The following is a 22276-nucleotide window of genomic DNA, read 5'->3' on the forward strand; positions in this document are numbered from 1 at the left end:
TCAACCTATATATATATATATATATATATATATATATAAAACTATATATATGTATATATACACACGCATATATAAATATATACACATCTATATATACATATGTATATATCTATATATACATATATGTGTGTATATATACATATATAGCTTCCCTTAATATAGTTATGTGTCCACATCCCTTTTTTATAACTAGCTTGTGAGCTCACTGAGATTAGAATATTTCCTCTGGCACTATTAAAGCAAAGTATTTGCTTATAAATATTTGTTAGGTGTGTATTTTCAGCACATAGTTCTTCAGGCCCTGGTGCTGAAACAAACTTAAGTGATACAGCCTGCCATAATGGCAGGCTACAAGGTACTGCGTACATTTAGTTCCACTTTTGTAAATATCTATGTCTGCCTGCGTATACATACAAGTGTCTAACTATATATAGTGTCTAAAATAGTAACAGCAGTTACCTCTCTGAGATGAGCCTACAGGTGTATATTTTATCTTCATTTTTATTTTTTTAAAAGATTTTATTCATCTATTTGTCAGAGAGAGAGAGCGCGCAAGCAGGGGGAGTGGCAGGCAGAGGGAGAAGCAGGACCCCCGCTGAGCAAGGGGCCCAATGATGCGGGATTCAATCCCAGAACCCCGGGATCATGACCCACGCTAAAGCCAGACGCTTAACCAACTGAGCCACCCAGGCTTCCCTTATCTTCATTTTTAAATCATTTTGGTTGATTTTATCCCTTCAGAACACAAAACCAGCACAGCTCTTTCTTAAACAAAATCAAATGGTAACCTAAACATTATCGAATTAAAGATCCCTATAAATCTCTCCCCTGCAAAAACACACCATTAAAAGTTATGAGAATCGTTTTTCAAGTTTTTTTTATGAATACTCAAGTATCCTATGTAGTAATCATTTTTTTCAAACTATGATATTGATCTACCATTTACTTTTTTTTTCTTGCTTAATGATCCATTTTAAATTCATCATAGATGATTTATTTACCAAGTCGTTATTGACATTTGGGTTATGTCTATTTTAGTTTATGTTATTGCTATTATAAACAAGACAGAGAATCTCTAGAGATAATTTTGCTTTGTTTCTTTGTTTTCTAAATTTTTAACCACAAATATTTTCTATCATCATAAAACAAAATCTTTATTTTAAAAAAGTGAAGTATCTGGGCTACCTCTCCATCTCTGTTCAGAATTTCATTAAATGCTCTCTTTCAATTTATTCATTCATTCAACAAATAGATCTTAACTATCAACCACGTGCTGGTCACTGTGCCAACAATACAGCCCTAAGCAAACCGGACACCTACATCTAGTGGGGAAGATCAACATTTAGCCATACTAAGCCAGTGTAAAATCACAGCCTGTGATAAACCCTATTGAGGAAATGGACTAGGTGCTCTCATCTAGTGGCGAGGTCTGATCCGGTTTGCGGGGCATTGTGTCTGAAGGCTGAGCAGTCACTAAGAGAAGGTTGAGAGAGAAGGGGAATGTTCTACAAAAGAAACCTCCAGTGGCTTGGCCCTTCTGAGGGCTGAAGGTTGGCGGGAAAGGCCGGAGGGCATGGGGGCGGGGACTGGCTGGTCTAGCTGAAGTTCACGTCATCCTTTCTTCTCTGTAGGTTATCAACAGCCAATGGGACCACAGGGACTGCAGAGCAGAGCACTCTTGCCTCCCATGCCCACCGTGGCTGGACGTCCGCATCTGCGCAGTGTGGACACTCCCTTTTCCTGGTGCTCCTGGTGTTCATCCTGAACTTCCCTGGCCTTCGGACCTTCTCCATGCTGGCCAGCGCTCTCCTGCTCGGAATCCTCGTCCTCATCTTCCAGCAGCTCTCCAAGGCAGGTGCCCCACCCCAGGCCATCCTCTTAGTAGATGGGGGGTGGGGGGCGTGTGCACACGCACGCACAGGTGTGTGTGGAACAAAATTCTGGAAACACACTCTCCAGACTGTAGATGATTTCCTCTCAGAAGGAAATTTCAGGTTGGGATGTGTTTTTTGTGTCTGCACTGTTTGACATATATACAGGATCATCTCTCAGAACATTTTTTCCACTGTTTTCTTAAGAGAACACCTCTTTATTTTTTTTTAAGCCCAAACTGCATAGAATGAATATATTTCTGCCACTCCAACTTTTCTGTACTCTGTTTATATAGGTAACATTTACATTTATGTCCCCAAACTCAATATAGCCGATTTACCAAACAATCTGTGAGAAGTCTTGAGGCATCTCTTACAGTGTTTCATATTGCAGACACAATCAACTGTTAGAATCCCACACAGCTTAGAAAGCGGAACAAATGTCCACAAAGAGGATGTGGAAGATGTTAACTGTAAATACAGCAACTTTCTGTAACAGCCACATTAATTTGTGCTGAGTATCACATTGTAAACATTTATAGCCAAACATCATAGTTCATTGCTTACAAATAGACATTTTAATGAGTTTTACTTACGTTTCAAAAATTGGTTGCGTGTTTGCTGTTGTTGTGTCATGTGACATAGTTTTTCCCATTCAAAATAATAGGAACTTGATTATCAGCATGTTTGCACAGATCATGAAATTTTAGGAGCTGATTACTGATACCAAGAAGGGTTCCCTCCCAACCCCCCAGCAAGTAGGTATTTTGTTATCAGGGACAAACTAATAAGGACTCTTATTCAACTCAACTAAAACTGGGGGGGAAAAGGAGAGTGTAGGTGAAAGATCCTACAGGGAACTTTCATGGAATAGCCAGGCCCCAGAAAGGACCCCAAGGCAGTCAGGCTTTGGGAGTAGCACAAACCCAGGAGTCAGGCCACTCAGGGCTTCTGAGGCCTCTGCTCAGGTTGGCTCTGTGTATTGGCTTTCTTTCTCTTGATACGAACCAGCTCTGTCCACGGGTCTTAGGTTTTAGATTTTACCATTTCTGGCACTGGAAGGAAACAAATCTGAGTTCTAGCTGATCCCAAAAATCCAGGGAAAGAATTCACTGGTTCAGCTTGGGTCAGGTGTCACCCCTAAACCAATTAACTGTAGTGGGGAGAAGCACTCATGGAAACTGTAACTGATACAAAGGGGTCAGGCCACTTCAGAGTGTGGAAGGAGGGTTGTTGAGCAGATAATCCCATAGATATCCTCGACAACCTTGAAGAAAGAAAAAGGAAATGGAGAATAAAGATTGGGCGTAGTCTGTCCCTAGCCTTCAATTTCGCTCATCCACAAGGCACAAAACCTTCCCCCAGACATCCAGCATGTGTAGAGTCACTCAAGAAAAGGCCTGAAGTGTGGATTTGAGCCCTAGCTTTGCAACTCACAAGCAATGTGACCCTGAATAAAATGCTTTTTAAAATCAAGCTAACAGTTCTTACCTTACTAGGCTGTTATGATGTAAAACTACTTTGTGAAAACCCAGTGGTTCTCAGACAGGCAGCAGAGCAAGTTAAGAGGGTTCAGGTATAGACTCTAGAGCAGCGGTTCTGAACCGGGGGCAATTTGCCCCCCAGGGACATTTGGCAGTTCATGGAGACATTTTTGGATGTCACAACTAGGACGGTTCTGGCTACTGGTAGCTAGGAGATAGAAACCAGGGGTGCTGTTAATCATCCGCGAGTGCTCAGGACAGGTGACCTGAATTCTATTTATAGCTCCCCCATTTCAATTTTGAAAAGTTATCTCACTTTTTTATGCCTCAGTTTTCCCATCTGGGAAATGGGAGTGATACTAGTACCCATCTCCTAAGGCTGTTCTGAGGGTCAAACAGATTAAGAGATGTGAAGAGCTTGGGCCCCTGTCTGGAACTTAGTAAGTACCACTAAATATAAGCTGTTACCTCCCCCAAACCTGGCTAAGCAGCAGAATCACCTTGCAATCTTGTTTAATTACAGATTCCCAGGCCCTCCTTTAGTTGTAGTGGATCTGAATCTTTGGAATTAGAGTCCAGGAATCTTTGGGACTTTTTGTTTTTTGTGTTTTGTCTTTAATTACCCAGCTGATACCAATGATGGGCCAAGCATTCGGGTGACTGCTCTGAAGCACTGCTATGCCCATGGTCTTGGGACCAGCAGCATTAGCAGCCTCTCAGAGCAGGGCCGTGCAAACTCCAGTGTGCGTACAAACCAGTAGGGACCTTGTGACAGTGCGGGTTCTGATTCAGGAGATCTGAGTGGGGCCTGAGAATCTGTACTCCTAACATGTTCCCAACATGAGGAGGTGACGCCAATGCTGCTAGGCCTCTGACCACACTCTTGAGTCGCAAAGCTCCAAAGCACCTTATATACATGCTTGTTACGGGGTCTGAGCCCTATAGTAGATGCAAAGCCTGTCAAATCCCAATCGGGACTGAGCTCAAATAGCTACCCCTGTTTCTTTTTTTCAGTAGCCAAAAGCAAGATAAGGAAAGGTTACTGCATGTGAACTCCAGATGGTCTCTATCTCTTGTGGACCACCCTCCCCGCCCCCAGGCCTGAGCAACAGTGAAAGCCCCTACTCACCTCTTCAGGTCGCCCTGGCTGGAAGGTCTCTCTGCTCCCAGAAAGAATAAAGTACCTTCAGAGGCTCCTGGAGACCAGTTTGCTGTAAATAACCTAGAGATCATCTTGTTTACAATTGCATTTTTAAGGTGTTCCTTTTCATGGCTGGTGTCTCTTGAAGAGCATTGTTCTTAAGCTGTCAGGCCTCACCAGACTCCAGGATTCTGTGTTCTTACAGAGTCAGAGACAGGACTGGACATAGAGATCATTTAATTCACTGGTTTTTTAAAATATGTTTCCATACTTCTGGTGGCGTGTGTCATGAGTTTAGGGGGGAGAGGATTAGATGATACTTGTTCATTTTCTTATGTATTTGTATTAATACATCCTCTTCTACTTGTAGCAATTTTGAAATGCACTATAATACTTTTTAACATCAATTTTGTTTTAAAACATTGACTTATGGAGAAAAATTAAATAGGTGGAACACACGTATGATGAATGACTGATGTTTCAGACATGCTGTTTTAGTTCAACTTCCTTGCTTAATGGAAGGAGAAACCAAAGCTAGAGAGGTCCCAAGCCTGGATTTTCTTATCCTTAAAATGAAGATAATAATCCCTACTCTGTAGGGTCATGGTGAGAATTACACAGTACATTTAAAGAATTTAGCATCTGCCTAGCACCTTATAAAGAACTAAGAAATATTAGCGGCTCACATCTGTGTTAGAGAGGAACCTTCGTCATAGGATCACTTCTCCAAGCCTCAGGCTCACCATCTGGATCGTTAGGACATCAGATCAGAGGGCTTGGCATCTGTGCCCTTCCAACTCCCTCATTCTCTCACTGACCCCAGGTTATTGGTTACAGTGACTGAGGGCAGAGGCCAACTTCTACCCCCTCTCCACCCAGTTCCCTGGCACACTTTACACATGGAGAAACTGAGTCCCAGACACTTGCCTAGTGATTTCTGCTCTAGAACTCAGCCCCCCTTGCTCTCAATTCTGTCCTGAGTTTCCTACTGCCTCCATCCTCTTAAACAAAGTCCATCCACCAAGGGTGTGGGCCAGCAGAAGGTTGAACACAGTGTAGAACTCTGCAGGCTGGCTGGCTCTCTGTGTGCTAGATTTCCATTGTGTTTTCTCAAGGACAGTTTAATCATAACCGTTATCATCCCCCCCACCCCTCCCGGGTTTCTCTGCCAGGAAATCCCAGACCCCTAGTGGCAAACTGAAAGACCTACCCTTTGTTCTTCAGGACAGCCATCTTTGCTTTCCAAATTTTTGGGGTGGTAAGGTTGGAGATGGAGTGAGGATCCCCACCCCAATGAGAGTGAGGAAGCAGGATAGTCTAGGTGAGGGGCACTGGTTGTGGAGTCAACACACATGGGTTTGAGGCTGGCTTCATCTTTTTAAGCTGTGTGATCCTGGGCAAGCTATTTAACACCTCTGTGAGCCTCAGTTTCCTCATCTGTAAAATGAGCTTATAATACCTGCAAAGCAAGGATGTTATAAGGGTTCAATGAGATAATGTAGGTAAAATACCATGTTGTTGGCACAAAGTAAGTCACCATCATTATTACTTTGTTTCACCAGTCCTTCACCAAATGTGAGGGAGAGAATACTAACATGCTAGAGAAAAATATCTGACAGAAAGCTGTGGGATGTTGCGCAAATCTTCTCTTTTCAATGAGCCTTTTTTTTACCCATCTGTAAAATAGGAGAACTGAAAATCTCTTTATGACAATCCCAGCCAACAAGTCAACCTACTTAAACACATGGTCTCCGTATTAAACATTTACTCTTTACTTTGCTATGTCCTTCATCCGCACTTTTGGGTGCTAGAATATTTTAATGCAGCCTGAGAAAAATTACTTAAAAAGCCAGCACTACAAGGGAATTTAGCAATGGTTTTCAAATATATTTTTTATCCTGAGAACCCTGTGATTGAAATCACAAGAGGAACACAGTACTTAATACAAACCAGCTACATCATATACCTCAGAAAAAATTATACACACACACATACATACATATATCTATGTGTGGGAATATATATATCCCACACCCACATATAGAGAGAAGATGGTGATAAAGTAAAGTGCTAACCTTTGGGGAATCTGGTGAAGGATATGTGCATAGGGTATAAGGCTATATTCTTGCAACTTTTTCATAAGCCTGAAATACTTCCAAATAAATAAAGAGACAGATCAGAATTTTATCCCCCACTTGAAGTGGTGCTCACATCCATTCAAAGATAATGAAACCAGGGACTAGACACGACAAGGCTTGTCTAAGCACATAAGGCGCTGAAGTTCCAAAGCCAAGGCTTAAGCCCTCACCTTCCAGCCTACCGATCAATGCATTTCTCCTCTCAGATGCCACTTCTCATCTTCCTCTTTTCTTTCAAACAGTATCTCCGTTAATTCTCCTTTGACAGGAATGTCACTGGGTCTCCCTGCTACCAACTCCTCCACTGTTCCCTCCCTCCCTACACACACACACACACACACACACACACAAACACACTTCCTGAACTCTTGTCCAGAGCTTATGCCCCCATGTTGCTACTCTGAGACACAGAATCACAGATCACAGACAGCTGGAGCTGGAATAAAGCAAGACTGTGTACAGATTTTTCTAGACACGAACACCAAAATTAGGAAACATTTCTTCAGTAAAATCTATATTCTTTTTCCATCCTTCAGTCAGGAGTTGCATATTATGGTGTGTGAGGTAGTCTCCCCTCTACACTCCAAACAAAAGGAATCCAAAATTATCCCGCAGGCCATACACCTGTTCTTGCTGGAAGGTCACCTTCCAGACCTGAAATTAGGGATGGTGCTTCCCCCTAGTGGGCTGTATGCAGAAGCACAACTCCTGCAAAGACACCAGCTTGTACATTCTGAGATTTTTCTGTAATGGCAATCATCATCATCATCATCATCATCCATGGGCCACAAAGCTGCTCAGAGGTAGAGCCTTTCCTGAGCATGGAAGAGGACACTCAAGTATGGATGGCTGGACTAGAAGACCTTTAAGGTCTTTTCAGTAACTGATACTGTTGGAATTCAGTAGTTCCTTGTACCTAGTCATGCCATGTCTTTGAGTTTGTTTTTCTCTCTCAAGCTTTATTTTGGCTACGATGAAGGAATTTAGAATAATAAACAGTGGGTAAATGGGTTCTCTACATAAATGGGGGCCACTGTGTAATTATGGCCCCTCTGTTCACAGGTTTTGCCTCTGGAGAACAAGATGCAGAGCCACACTCAGTTCCCACTCATCCTCCGTGGAAGGATGTTCGACATCACCACCCTGGACATAGCCCTGGGCTACCTCAAGTTTGGGGCCACCACCCAGGCAAGCATCACCCTCAACCTCTCCAACTGCCGGTGAATGAGGTCAGGCTTCAGAGCCAAAAGGATGATGTGCAGGGTGGGCCTGGCCTAGCTTCCCCTTACCAGAGGGGAGTAGCAAGAGCGTGAATGTGGATCCGGTCTTCAGCGTGGAGAAGAGATGCCAGGAACCTGCACCCTGGAGAGAGGTGGACTGGGTAAATCAAGAGATCTGGATTCTTGTCCAGCACAGCCATTAATTCTCTTATGTTCTGGACAGGGTACTTTCCTCTTCCTATGTACTTCAGTTTCCCCATCTACCCAACACAGGGATTAGACTAAACGCTTTCTAAGTGCCCTCCCAACTTCGACTGTTGTATTAACCCGATCTCTTTCATTTGCAAGTGACTGAAAACCAATCCAGTCTGGCCCAAGTTTTAAAAAAAAGAAAAGAGAAGTCCATGCTTATAGCTAATTTCAGGCACAGCTGGATCCAGCTGTTTAAGTGGTATCAGCAGAACTCTGCCTGTCTTTCATCTCTCAGTTTGTTTTCCTCTGCATGGACTTTATCAAGTAGACTGTTCACATTACCGTATACAGTGGCAGATAACTGCTGACAGCCTCTCGGTTACAGGCCATTCTCCCATCAGACCCATGTAAAGAGAATTTCTTCTTTTCCAAAAGGTCCATAAAGTCCTTGGAATGAATTCTGATCCCTGCAGCTGGAGTCATATGTCCGTTCTGAACCAATCCCATGGTCAGTAGATGAAATATACTGACTGGCTGGCCTGGATCCTGTGCCTTGCCGGAGTGGGTCAGGAGCACCCTGAACCTAGCGGACTGAGAGTGGGGATGGGGTGACCACTGCTAACTGATGGGGTGCTGCCTGCTGTATCAGTTAATCCATCTAAGGCGCATTAACACAGATCAGAATTGCGGTCAGATCTGAGGGCCACAGATCATTTGAGAGACATTCTTAAAGCTTCTTAGTAAGCCAGAGAAGGTGATCATTACAAAGGTGGTAAATGGGATATCACTAGCCGGTGGTTACCAGCTTCTTTTCTCTTTTGCTTGCCATCTTGACTTCCCAGAAGTGCTCATGTTCTCATGTACTTACACCCCGTCTTGGATTCTGCTCCCTGCTTTACCCTTGCCTTAACATCCTCAGGAATATTCTATATAAATTTAATAAAGAACTTGGCACAGTGATGATCACAGAGAAGCGACTCAATAAATTTCATTATTATTATCTTCCCCTGTAAATACAATCCCATGCATGTGATTCCCTTAAAAAAAAAAAAAAAGCTAACCAAGATACATTTTTTTCTGTGTGCGTGACCTCTAATTGATTTTTGGCTACTGTAAGTTATGGCCCTAAAGAACAGAAATTAAGGGATGCCTGCGTGGCTCAGTCAGTTAAGCGTCCGACTATTGATTTTGGCTCAGGTCATTACCTCAGAGTCACAAGACTGAGCCTCTCCCCCACCCCTGCCTGTTGGGCTCTGTGCTGGATGTGGAGCCTGCTTAAAATTCTCTTCCTCTCCCTCTGCCCCCACCCCCACTCGCACTCTCTCTCTCTAAAAAAAAAAAAAAAAAAAAAAAAAAAAAGAACAGAAATTCACGTGCTTAATCTAACATATAAATAATAAAAATTTAGAAACATGTGATGCAATAACTTGGATTTCATTTTGAATGAGTAATTCACACTCATCATTAATACAATGGAAAAGAAAGAATACAGGAATTTACTGAGTGTTTCCCAAGTGGTTTACAGGCATGATCTCATTTGTCCTTAACATAGCCCCATGTGCCAAGGGAGATAACAGTACCAGGTCAAGGAGTCCTGACACCATTTGGCCACATTCCCTAACCTCGTGGAAAGGCTGACACACTCACACAACCAATTCATATTCCATGTGACAGGCTCTGGGACCTGGATGAGGACCAAGTGTTATGAGAACTCAAAAGGACAGTTAATCTTGACCAGGGAGCAGAGAGGCTTCACAGGGGCCTCTGACACTTGAACAATGAGCAGGAATGTGACAGATTAGGAAAGGAGGAAAAGGCATTCTTGGTGGAGGGAAGAGTGCGTGCAGAGGCACTGTTGCCGAGGGTATGTCTCACACTCGCTCTGGGGCTGGCTCTCATTGTCTGGTACAGTTGCAGTGTTGAGCATGGGGGGTGGAGACCAAGGCAGGGACTGTCTGAGATGAGGCAGTGGGAAATCGCACTTGAAATATGATGGCTTTTAATCCCAGGCTCAGTTTGACACTCTTTCTTATTGGCAATAAGATACCATTAAGGTCTTTTTGAGCATTATAGTAACATAATCACTCATCTTTTCTCTGTCTTATGTCCACTAAAAAGTAGTGTGTTTTTTTTTCTATTCTTGATAAAAAGAAGTCCAATGTGTTTAACATTTTATGGTCAGAGACCATCAGATCCAGCCCCTGCCTTTTAGCAGGTACAGAGTATATCCCCATTTTACAGATGAGGCCATTGAAGTTCAGAAGTAAAGTGACCTAGATAGTTAATGATAGAGGATGAATTAGGTTTTAGAGCTCCTGCAACTCTACCTAGTTTTTCGAACATCCACATCATATACTCTGACCTCATGCAAATTTGATTATGAAAGAGGGAGAGTTCTATTTTTACAAGGCTGGCTGTTTCACCCATCATCCCCACTCATTGGATAGGTGTCCCTGAAGAAGGCGAGATGGGAAATATGAATCCTCCACTTTCTCTGTAGGTCTCAGTCCCTTCATAGCCTGAGGCTCTTGCTTCTCTTTCTTGAGTAGGACTTTAATGCCTAGATATATTTGTATTATATGGCCTCTAAACACATTGCTGTATTTTAGGGTGTTTAAGGGATTATTCAGAGCAGTTTTGACAATTCCCCATTTCTGCCCCTCAATCTGGCAAAACTGGTTTCCCTGCTGTCCCGCAGCAGGTTCTCCAGAGGCCGCTGGTATCCACAGATAGATCTTTCCTGATCCCCTTTGCCTTTAAAGGTTGCACCAGTCTGTCAAGTTCCTCTCCTTGGGGAGTATCTGCCTCAGACGCCTGCAGGACACACAACTGTGGAGATCATGTGCCCTTCACTGAAGCTCTGGGCCTTCACAGTAGACCCAGGCACCCTCACTGCTGTGATCTGTCTGACACGTGAGTAAAAGGCAGGGAGCCTTGCAGGCCCTGAAATTTTCCAGAAGTCAGGCTCCCAGAGCTTCCCCAGGACAATATAACATTTCAGGCAGAGAACATGTCTGTGGAATTAAGCCAAACCTAAGGGGAGCTTTGGTGGTAAGAAACAGAATACAACTCTGGATGACTTAAGCTAAAACAAAGGGATTTGGAGAAGCAAACCTTGAAGAAGACAGAAACCAGGGAGAGCCTGAGATTAAAGTCAGAGGAATCAAGAGAATGCCTCTGGAATGAATTTCCTTCAACCCTTTTCTATCCTTGTGCTCTCTGCTTAAGATGCAAATTCTATGGAGATAGAATTCAATCACAGAAGCCCATTCATTGGATGAGGGAGGTTGGGGCATTCTGATTGACATTGCCTCCAAGACCCCCATGCAGTGAGAGAGGGATGGCACATCAAAGCAGAAATAGGGTTCTGATTATCCTTACAACTTTCTCTTCAATGCATGGGTTATTTAGAACTGTGTTGTTCAATTTCCAAATATTTGGTGGTTTTTCTGCTTTCTGTTATTGATTTCTAATTTAATTCCATTTTTGTCAGAGAACATTCTTTCTGTGTGATTCCAATATGTGGGTTTGTTTTACAGCCGAGAATATAGTTTATCTTGGTCTGTGCTCCATGCGCACTTGACAAGAATGTGTATTCTGCCAGTGTTAAATGGAACATTCTATAAATATTAAGTAGGTCAACGTGATGGATGGTGTTGTTCAGGTCTTGTAAATCCTTACTGATTTTCCACCTTTATTCTGTTAATTACTGGGAGAGGAGTATTGAAGTCTCCAAATACTCTTGTGGATTTGCTTTCAAATCCATCAGTTTTGGCTTCACATATTTGGAAGCTTCATTGTTAGATATGTGCTCATTTATATCATTTAGATTTGTCTTTTTTTTAAAGATTTTATTTATTTATTTGACAGAGAGACCAAGAGTGGGATAGGGAGAAGCAGGCTCCCCGATGAGCAGGGAGCCCGATGGAGGGCTCCATCCCAGGACCCTGAGATCATGACCTGAGCCGAAGGCAGATGCTTAACTAACGTAGCCACCGAGGCGCCCCGCCATTTAGATTTGTCTTGATGAACTGACACTCTCATCACTATATAATGTCTCTCTTTATCTCTGGCAATATCCTTTGTTCAGAATCTACTTTGTCTAATACTAATACAGCCACTCCAGGTTTCTTTAAATTGGTGTTTGCATGGAATACATTTTTCCCCTTAATTTTAACAGATTTCTGTCTTTACAGTTAAGTGGGTTTCTTGTAGACAGCAGTTAGTTGGATCTCGCTCGTAGAGTCAGTTTGGCTATCTCTTACAATTGGTGTGTGTAGACCATTTTTATTTAATTATTGATATGGTTGGATTAAAATCCATCCTGCCATCTTGCCAACTGTTTTCTATTCCATCTGCTCTTTGTTTGCTTTTTCTTCTTCCTGCTTGCTTTTGGATTGAGTATTTTTTAAGATTTCACCTTATTATGTTTACCTCTTTCAACTTCTTTAGGAGTTGCCCTAGGTTTTATAATATACATCTTTAATTAATCACAGGTTATTTTAAAATAATATTATACCATTCCATGTGTAGTATAAGAACCTGATAATAGTGTACCACCAAGTCCTTCCTCCCATTTTTGTGCTGCTTTTGTTATATATTTGTTTTTATATATGCTATAAAACCATAATATATTGCTACTATTTTTGCTTTAAACCAGGGATAGCCAGACTTTTTTTTTAAAGGCCTGATGGTAGATATTTTAGGCTTTCAGCCCATATAGCCTATACCTCAACTGTTTAACTCAGCCATTGTAGCTCAGAGCAGCCATAGACAATACATAAATTAATGGGCATGGCTGTGTTCCAAAAAAAGTTTGTGCATGAAAATAGCCCACAGGCCATAGTTTGCTGATCCCTGCTTTAGATAATCCAGTCTCTTTAAAAATAAGGAAAAAATATCTTTTGTATTTACCTTTCCTTTAACTATTTCCAGAGATCTTTATTTCTTTTTTGTAGATCCATAACTTCCTGTCATCATATTCCTTCTTCCCGAAGAATTTCTTTTTAACACTTCTTATAGCACAGATCCACTGGTAATGAATTATCTCAGTTTTTGCTTGTCCAAAAAAAAAGTCTTTATTTCTCCTTCATTTTTGAAAAATATTTTCTCTGAGTTGAGCTGTTTATGTGTTAGCACTTTCAAGATGTCATTCATCGTCTTCTGGTTTGTATGATTTCTGATGAGGATGCTACATTTATATGTCATCCTCGGTAGGTACATGTCTTTTTTCCCTGGATGCTTTCAGGTTTTCTCTTTATTTTTGGTTTTTATTAGTTAGAATATGATGTGTCTAAGTAAGTGAGAGTGTGTGTGGAGGAGCGGGGGCTGTTGGTGTTTATTTTATTCTGTCTTGGTGATTTTCTCTGAATTTCTTGATCTGTAGTTGTATGTCTTTAATTATTTTATGAAAATTCTTGGCCACTATTTCTTCAAATATTTCTGTTGCCACATTCTTTCTTCTCCCTCTGGGATTCCAATTACTGATATGTTAGACTGTTTTATGTTGTCTCATAGCTCTTTGATGTTCCAGGGTTTTTTTCACTCTTTTTTTCTTTTTGTATTCCAATTTGGGTAATTCTCATGGACCTATCCTCAAGTTCACAGACTCTTTCCTTGGCTCTTTTAAGTCTACTGCTAATCCTATAAAAAAATTCTTTATATCCTGTCAAAAATTCTTCATAGTATTTTTTTTTACTATTTTTATAGTTTCCATCTCTCCACTGAATTCTCCATTTGTTCACACATTTTGTCCAAATCGATTTCAGAAATGCCATGACGTACTCAGAAATAGTCATGCTCTCAATTCTTTTGGCCTTCTGAGATGGTGGAGAGCAGTCTTGGAGCTGAATCAGTTTGTGAGAGCAGCCTTTCGTAGAGGACAACCAGGATAAAAACCTAGAGATTCTCTGCTAGAGTCACAGAATCTCAGAATTCTAGAAGCTTATCATCTTGGAATCTTGGACACTAGGGTTCAAAAAAATTCATAGGATTTTAGAGTTGAACTTTAGAACTTGAATACCTCCAGGGAAGGGCATTCACCAGCTCACAAGGCCGCTGAGTTCAAAGGGAAGATGCTGTCCTCCCTCAGGCGGGATGATGATGTTAATGCACCAGTCGAGGGAGGCCAGTCCCTGATCAAAGTGTCAGTCACAGAAAAGTAGGGTCTCTCCTCTCCCTGACCTTCACCCCCACATATACCAGGAATGACATAGCCACTGATTGAAAGAAGAGAATCTAAGGAAGATCAGTAAACACTTGTCTTCTCTAAAGTGTCATATAATGTTACTGGGTATGGAGTCTTAGTTCCTTCTCAAAAAGAAGGGATAAAAAACAAGACTATTCCCTAACCTTCTTGAACATCTATTTTTCTTAAATTTGCTTTTCCAAATCTTTGCTGATAGTTGGAGCCAATAATAAGGCAGATTATTATTATTATTATTAACTAGAGATTATTTTAACCTCACTAAACCTCAGTGATCCCATCTCTGAAGTGGAATCCATTTCTGTTCTGTTTCCTTTTTAGCCTTTAAAATGCCATAATGTAACCTTTAAAAATGGTAATGATATATTAACTGAGAAAAACATATAGTAAGATGATGTATATTATGCAGTACCATTTGTAAAAAATGAATGTGTGTGTGTGTGTGTGTGTGTGAATTGGTGAGTGTGTGTGTTTTGTATGTGTGTGTCCAGAGAGGAGGATAACAGTTGATCTCTAAGTGGTAGAATTGTGTATACACTTTCTATGTATATTTTCCAATTTTTCTACATTGAATATATTTTTTAGAAAGCCAGATTACATAAAAACTCAAAAGTTCTATACAAATATAAGGAATGATTGTCATTGGTCCATGCAGAGCCCCTCCCTGAACTGAATTTATTTATCTTCCCTTTTTACTTATACCGGTGATTCTCAACCAGAGGTTATCCCTGTTCCCTTTTGCAACAAAAATAGCATATATGTGTATATGTAGGGTGTGTGTGTATATATATATATGTATATTTGGTATATGTTGTACATACATAGAATAGAACATATTCAGCCACAAAAATGGAGGAAGTTCTGGCATTTATGACAATGCAGATGGACCTTGAGGACATTTTGCTAAGTGAAATAAGTCAGACAGAAAAGGAAATACTCTGTGATCCCACCTATATGTGGAATCCAAACAACAACAGCAACAAAAAACAAACTTATCAAAAAGAGATCAGATTTGTGGTTACCAGAAGCAGGGGGTGGGGAATTGAGTGAAGGTTGTCAAAAGGTACAGATTTCCAATTTTAGGTAGGTGAGTACTGGGGATGTGATATACAGCATGGTGACCATAGGTAACACTGCTGTGTGGTATATGTGAAAGCTGTTAAGAGAATAAATCCTAAGAGTTTTCATTATAAAGGAAAAAAATACTTTTTCTTTTTCTTTTTTTTTCGTATCTATATAAGATACAAAACTTTCATCTTATTGTCATAATCATTTTACGATATGTAAATCAAATCATTATGTTCTTTACCTTAAACTTATGTAGTGCTATATGTCAATTATATTTCGTAAAACAAGAAAAACCCCAAATATTCTGTAGTCATTTTGACTCAGAGGACATTTTGTTATTAATACATCAAAACCTACAAACATCAGCTTTTCTTTCCATGTGATGGTTGAAGAGACTTGTTTCTTTTTTGTTTGTTTGTTTGTTTGAAAAAAATGTATTTGAAGTACTTTGTATTCCAATTTTTTTAAAAGAATATAATCATTGTGGTGACTCATATTTAAATTACTTTTTGTTAAATGTTTAAATTATTTATCTCTAAAAATACGTATAAATTGACCCAATATCTAACATACACTTGATAATAGTTTAGAGAAAGATTGAATTATAAAATTTGATTCAAAATAATATTTAATGATAAAACATTACAATGAGGGGTAATTAAATGTCCAGTATGTTAAATCTAAATATATTATGCAAAATTAGCGTTAAGAAACATTTTTCCAATTGTTTAAAGTGTCAGACGTTTCTATTCTGTATTGTAAATAAAAGAACTATGATTTTCTATTATTACTAACTATTCCCGCCACTCTGATCATCATATGCATAAGAAGCTTGGCTCTCTATCAGTTATTGGCATCATAAAGAGTGTAAAGTATCAAAAAATCCAAGAACAATTTCATATTATCTGTGAAAATTTCCTTCACAGGTTGTTACCTTGAGAAATTGATTTTCCAGAAGGTAAACTTCAGGAATAATGGGTTATTTATTTATTTTTTATTGGGGTATCCCCAGCACATAGAACAGTGTGCAGCTAATGGAAGGCATGCACTAAATAGTGTTCAATTAATTTTAGAAGAAAAAATCACAAGTCTATTGAGTTGACTTATTATCATTGTTCAGTGATTATAATGTGATTTAAAGAAATGCACAAAATTCTGAATAGCTTATGTCTGTCAACATGATTAAAACTAACATGACTTTGTAAATTATGAAGCAAAATATTAGATAAATGTATATAAATATTTATTTTATGTTAAAGCTTATTTTCTTTGTAAGTAATGTATCTAAAATATAAAGTTAAATATTACATAAACAAAATAACCTGTTAGTATCTTGAGCTATAATTCATTTTTAAAAGTGGAATTAAATATTAAGAATATTCATATTAATGTTTTCTCACTTGATTATTTTTTCTTTGAATATCATCATTATACACAGTTCTCTATTTTTGATGGGCCACATAATTTAAGATTGAAACTCACTGTATAATCTGAAGGAAATATGATTTTGTGAAAAGTCTTTGGGCTTTTGAGAAGCTGGAAGTTGATATATACACTCCAAGTTCTCACTGCAATTTAATATATGACTAGTTTACTATTTTCTCATTTTCTTTTTTTCATAAGTCAAAACTATTTATTTTTTATGTTTTTAGAGAGAGAGAGAGAACACAAGTGGAGGCGGGGGGGCAGAAGGAGAAGGAGAAAGAATCTTAAGCAGGTTCCATGCCCAGTGTGGAGCCCCAGGTGGGGCTCAATCTCATGATGCTGAGATCATGACCTGAGCCGAAATCAAGAGTTGGACCCCTAATGGTCTGAGCCACCCAGACACCCCTCATAAGTCAAAAACTATTAAATAAATGGGTTGTTTATATCACTATGGCATTTTTGTGATCATATCAGACTCAAAAATCAATGGAAATTAATTTGTTTTCTGTAAAAATGAATTTTTATAGTATTTTTTACTACAGAAATATATCTTAACTGGTAAAATATTTCAATATAAGCGCAATGTTGGAAAAATATGGCCCATAGCTACATTACTTCAGCCTAATATGCTTATAGATATATTAAAACTAACACTTTGGTTTAATGATGGCATCAACCTGATTTTTAAATGTTTTAATTATAAAATATGACACACATAAAATATAGTATATTAAAAGTATTTAGGTAAAAGAGAAAAAACAAAATAAATACACATGTATCATTTATAGATTAAAGCAATTGGAGCCTTAACACTTTCCTCCCTTCACACAATAGATTTTACAACACATATTCATTAGTTCCGTTCTTTGAAATGTTTGTATAAAAGAATCTTGGTATATATATTTTTTTCTAAAATATTCTTTTTTTAAAAGATTTTATTTATTTATTTGACAGAGAGAGTACAAGCAGGGGGAGCGGCAGGCAAAGGGAGAAGCAGGATCCCTGCTGAGTGGGGAGCCCCAGGCCAGGCCGGATTCCAGGACCCTGGGATCATGAACTGAACTGAAGGCAGATGCTTAACCAACTGAGCCACCTCGGCGCCCCTAAAATATTCTTTACTCATCATTTTTGACATACATTCTCTTTAATAAATATAGCTTTATTTTATTATTTTTCATGGCCATACATTATAATAATAAGTACTTTATTCATATATTTAAATTTCCTTTGTCATATATTTTTGCTATTAGAAATGTTATTGTGAACACCACCTACTATTTCTTTAGGAGATATAAGAGAAGTACGATTTTATTTATATTATGAACATGCTCAGACTTATTTGTTAATGATTTATTGTTTCCCAAAGTATTTTTTTCCAAAGCATAGGCTTACCAACATTATATGAATGTTCATTGGTTAAGTATCCCTACAACACCTGTTTTATTTGTTGGTTTACCGAATCATGTATCATTACATGTGACCACACTTACTTTTTTTGTCTTATGTATATTATTCTCTGGCAGAGGGAGAGAGAGAAGCAGGCTCCCCACTGAGCAGGGAGGCCTGGACTCAGGGCTGGATCTCAGCACCCTGGGATCATGACCTGAGCCCAAGGCAGATGCTTAACAGACTAAGCCACCCAGGCACCCCGATCTAGCATTCTTTTGGCTTTTGTTTGAATAAGTACTTTCTTTCATTTTACTTTCAACAAATAAGTGACGTGATTTTTATATATGTCTCCTTTAAATAGCATAGGACTAAACATTTTTTTTATGAAGTTTGACACTGTGTAATTTTGAACTGAAAAGTTAAGTCCCACTGTCTTTATTGTGGCTTTTTCCCTACATTTGGATTATTTTCTGTCCGAAGAGACTTGTTTCTTTCCTCCTTCCTGAGTGTGTCTCACTCCCAGGTCTACCCCAGGGAGAATAGGAGAAAAGTATGGGGAAGAGGAAATAAAGCTAAAGAACAGGGTGGGAAGTATTTTCTACATAACTTGGTAATTTTACAAAAGACCAGAAGTTTATTGATTTGTATTTCAGGCTTTATCGAATTGCAGCCTCAATATAGCCACACTGAAGTTGTCCCATGAAAATAACCTGTCCCCATAAAGTATTATAAGCAGGATGAAGAGATCCTCTCTGCGGTCCAATGAAATGTTTTCTAACACTCTGCCACGCTAGGATTCTGTTACTATAGGTGAGTTCTCTCTGGGGAAGTTGGAAATTAGGTATCTTCTTCACCTACGGATTCTGTGGTCACCCTGATCCCCAAGCTGGACCCAGTCAGGTCCATGAACAGCAGTGCCCTGGTCCTCCTCATTCTACCCCTCCTAGAGATCACCACGTACTGCTCAGAGAGGGTGAGCACCTTATCATCACCAGGGACACCCTGATCAGCATCCTGGGCTTTGTGAGCTTTGTGGTAGGGACCAGCCAAGCCTCAGACAAGCTGATCCAGCCAGGAGACACTCTCACCTTTCCCAGCTCTGCTGGCACTGTGGGAGAGTGACTAGTTTTCAACATGACCTCCATGACACTGGGCAGAAATGGGGTCAGAAGATCTGTGTTTTAATCCTCAGCTCTGTCATTTACTCCCACCCGATCTGGGCCAGGCCACATACCCTCAGGTGCCTCCATTTTACAAATGTGGTTAAAGAATCCAGCATCACCCACCTCAGAATGTTGTGGAAAACAAGTGAAGGAATGTGGGCAAGCATACTTTGAAAAGATAAAGTGCTCTACCAATGTCAGTGATTCTTACTGTTTTGCTGTTTCCTCCTCCAAGGGCCAGAAAGGCAGGATGGGAATCTACTTTTCTTCAAGCCAGGCTAACTTATCTCTTGTCCTAATAGCTGACAAGACACTGAACCGTAATCCAGGAGACCTGGTTGTAGCAACCCCAGGAGCAGGCACCATTGATCCAGGCTTGCTGCGGGCCAGGCAATGTACAAAATGCATCCCACACATTATCTCATTAAGTCATCCTCAGAACCCCATAAAGTAAATGGTATCTCCTCCATTTTATAAGAGAGAACGCTTAGGTTATGGTCTAAGTCATATGGTTAGTAAGTGGCAGAGCCAGAATTTAAACACTGGCCTAGTAGGCACTGAAGCCCATGCTCAAAACCATTACACCCTGAAACTACCTTAGCTGCATGACTTCAGAGATTTTTCTCTGGGACTCAGTTTCCCCATCTGTAAAATGGGAGGGTTGGCTAGATATCTGAGTGCCCATTCTAAGCCCTCTTTGCTCTGCACACTTCAGTCTTCTTAACAAGAGGCTGGCCTCCACCTCTCCTGCCCCCAGTTGTTGGGGCCAGTTGGGACCTTGTCTTCAGCCTTCTGTAGCCCCCTGAACTAGTTGCTTTCCCTGAGCCTATCAAGTAGAGACAGGAATGATAATGGGTTTGCAATCATTGGTCACTTCAGCCAGACGAAGATGGAGCTGAGCACTAGTTTAACATCTAAATAACATGAGCAGCAGCTTGACTCAGGGGAACTTCACTGAGCAGAGATTCAAATAGAACTGGGTTTTTAGTTCCAGGACTACCTTTAGCTCTGTAGGGGAGTGAACATGTGGAAGGTCTGCCTACCCAGCATCCTTTCCCTCATACTAGAAACAATGCCCTTATTTTGCCTTAAGGAACCACCCTTTCTCTCCCAGTCCATGGTGAGTTCAGAAGGACAATCTCCACCTTGACTCCAGGAGTGGGCACATGACCCAAGCTTGGTAGTCAGTGTTGTCACTCCCCTGCCCATAGTTTTTTGTTCCAAGGTGGTCATGTGATCCACGGGCTTTGATCAGTGATACCAGGAAAGGGGGATCTTTGTGCTGGCAGTATTAAACCCAGATGCTCAGCAGAAGCACATCTCAAGCAGAAGAAAATGAAGTCAAGAGATGGAGAAGCCTGTTGATTCCACTGGAGTGCCTTCTTCCATGGGTGCCTGATGCAGGTGCACCTTGTACTTCCCAGTTCCCTGGGCCAGTTTTCTTTTTGTTTAAGTCACATTAGACTAGTTTTCTGACATTCACAACTAAAGAACCCTGACTGGGTCTCTCAGTGACCTTGAGCAAGTTCTTTCACTTCTTTCTGGGTTGTCTTACCTAAAATGAGAGAATTGAAACTCTAAGATCCATAATAGCATCAACAGTCTATAATTCTATATTATAATTAAAATGGAATCTCACTATCCATCCATCAGAATGACTATAATTGAAAAGATGGACAGTACCATGTGTTGATGAGGACATGGAGAAACTGGAACTCTTGTGAACTGCTAATGGGAATGTAAAATAGTTGCAATTGCTTTGAAAAACAGTTTGGTGGTTTTGATAAAGTGAAACCTATACTCACCATACAACCTAGAAATTCTACAGCTCTAAGTATTAATCCAAGGGGCACTTGGGTGCCTCAGTTGGTTAAGTGTCTGCTTTGGCTCAGGTCATGATCTCAGGGTCCTGGGATTGAGCCAGCATCAGACTCCCTCCTGCTTCTCCCTCTCCCTCTGCTGCTCCCCTTATTTGTTCTTTTTCTCTGTTAAATAAATTTTTAAAAAGTATTAATACAAGAAAAATGAAAACACATGTGTCCACACAATGATGTATATGCAAATGTTCATAGCAGCATTACTCATAATAGACTCAAACTGGATACAGTCTAAATGTCCATCAATTGGTAAATGGATAAACCATGTGGCATGTCCATGAAACAGGATATCACTCAACAATGAAAAAGAGCAGACTATTGATACACGCTACACCATGGATAAACCTCAAAAATATTATGCTAAGTGAAAGAAGCCAAATGCAAAAGACTACATATTGTGTGAATCCATTTATGTGAAATGTCTAGAAAAGGCAAATTTACAGAGACAAAGAGCAGGTAAATAGTTAGCTAGGGCTCAGGGAGGTAGAACTGAGGATTAGCTGCAAATGGACAGGAGGAGACATTTTGGGATGATGGAAATGTTCCAGACTGGCTTGTGGTGATGATTGTACAACTATAGATTTACTAAAATCAATTATTTGTACACTTGCAATGGATGAATTTTATATGTAAATAATGTAAATTATAACAATGAAGCTATTTGAAAATGGGATTCCTTGGTTAGTCTCTCACAGGAACATTAGAATAGGAGAGAAAGATGCCTCCTCCAGAAATTGCCTCTTAAAAATTTCCTTTTATGGACGCATGGGTGGCTCAGTCAGTTAAGTGCTTGCCTTCGGCTCAGGTCATGATCCTGGGGTCCTGGAATTGAGCCAGACTCCCTGCTTCTCCCTCTCCTTCTGACCCTCCATCATGCGGTGCTCTCGCTCGCACTCTCTCTGTGTCTCTCAAATGAATAAAGAAATCTTAAAAAAATAAAGTTCAAAAATGTCCTTTTAAGTTTACATTTTTCTTGCAACTCTTTTTTTGCATCAGAAACAATGCATTAGAGATGTAGGTTGAGGGGGATGGCCAGGAGAGATCTAGAACATTCAAGGATGTTGTGTCCAAGTTAACCAACTCAGGAAGGTGTGGAAATGTTT

At 40.1% G+C, this 22276-nt stretch overlaps 1 protein-coding gene across 2 annotated transcripts in view; it reads left to right on the plus strand.

Annotated features, from left to right (window-relative positions):
- LOC109489868 (proton-coupled amino acid transporter 2) overlaps positions 1-22276 on the plus strand; it is a 43782-nt gene that overhangs the window by 20547 nt on the left and 959 nt on the right. For both annotated transcript variants that reach the window (XM_034656837.1, XM_034656836.1), the window contains 3 exons: positions 1632-1851; positions 7697-7822; positions 10809-10959. In XM_034656837.1, coding sequence (XP_034512728.1) covers positions 1792-1851; positions 7697-7822; positions 10809-10959 — 337 coding nt within the window. In that variant the 5' untranslated portion in view covers positions 1632-1791. The remainder of the gene's footprint in view (positions 1-1631; positions 1852-7696; positions 7823-10808; positions 10960-22276) is intronic.

The sequence above is a fragment of the Ailuropoda melanoleuca genome, chromosome 3 (assembly GCF_002007445.2).
Source record: "Ailuropoda melanoleuca isolate Jingjing chromosome 3, ASM200744v2, whole genome shotgun sequence".
Lineage (NCBI taxonomy): Eukaryota > Metazoa > Chordata > Mammalia > Carnivora > Ursidae > Ailuropoda > Ailuropoda melanoleuca.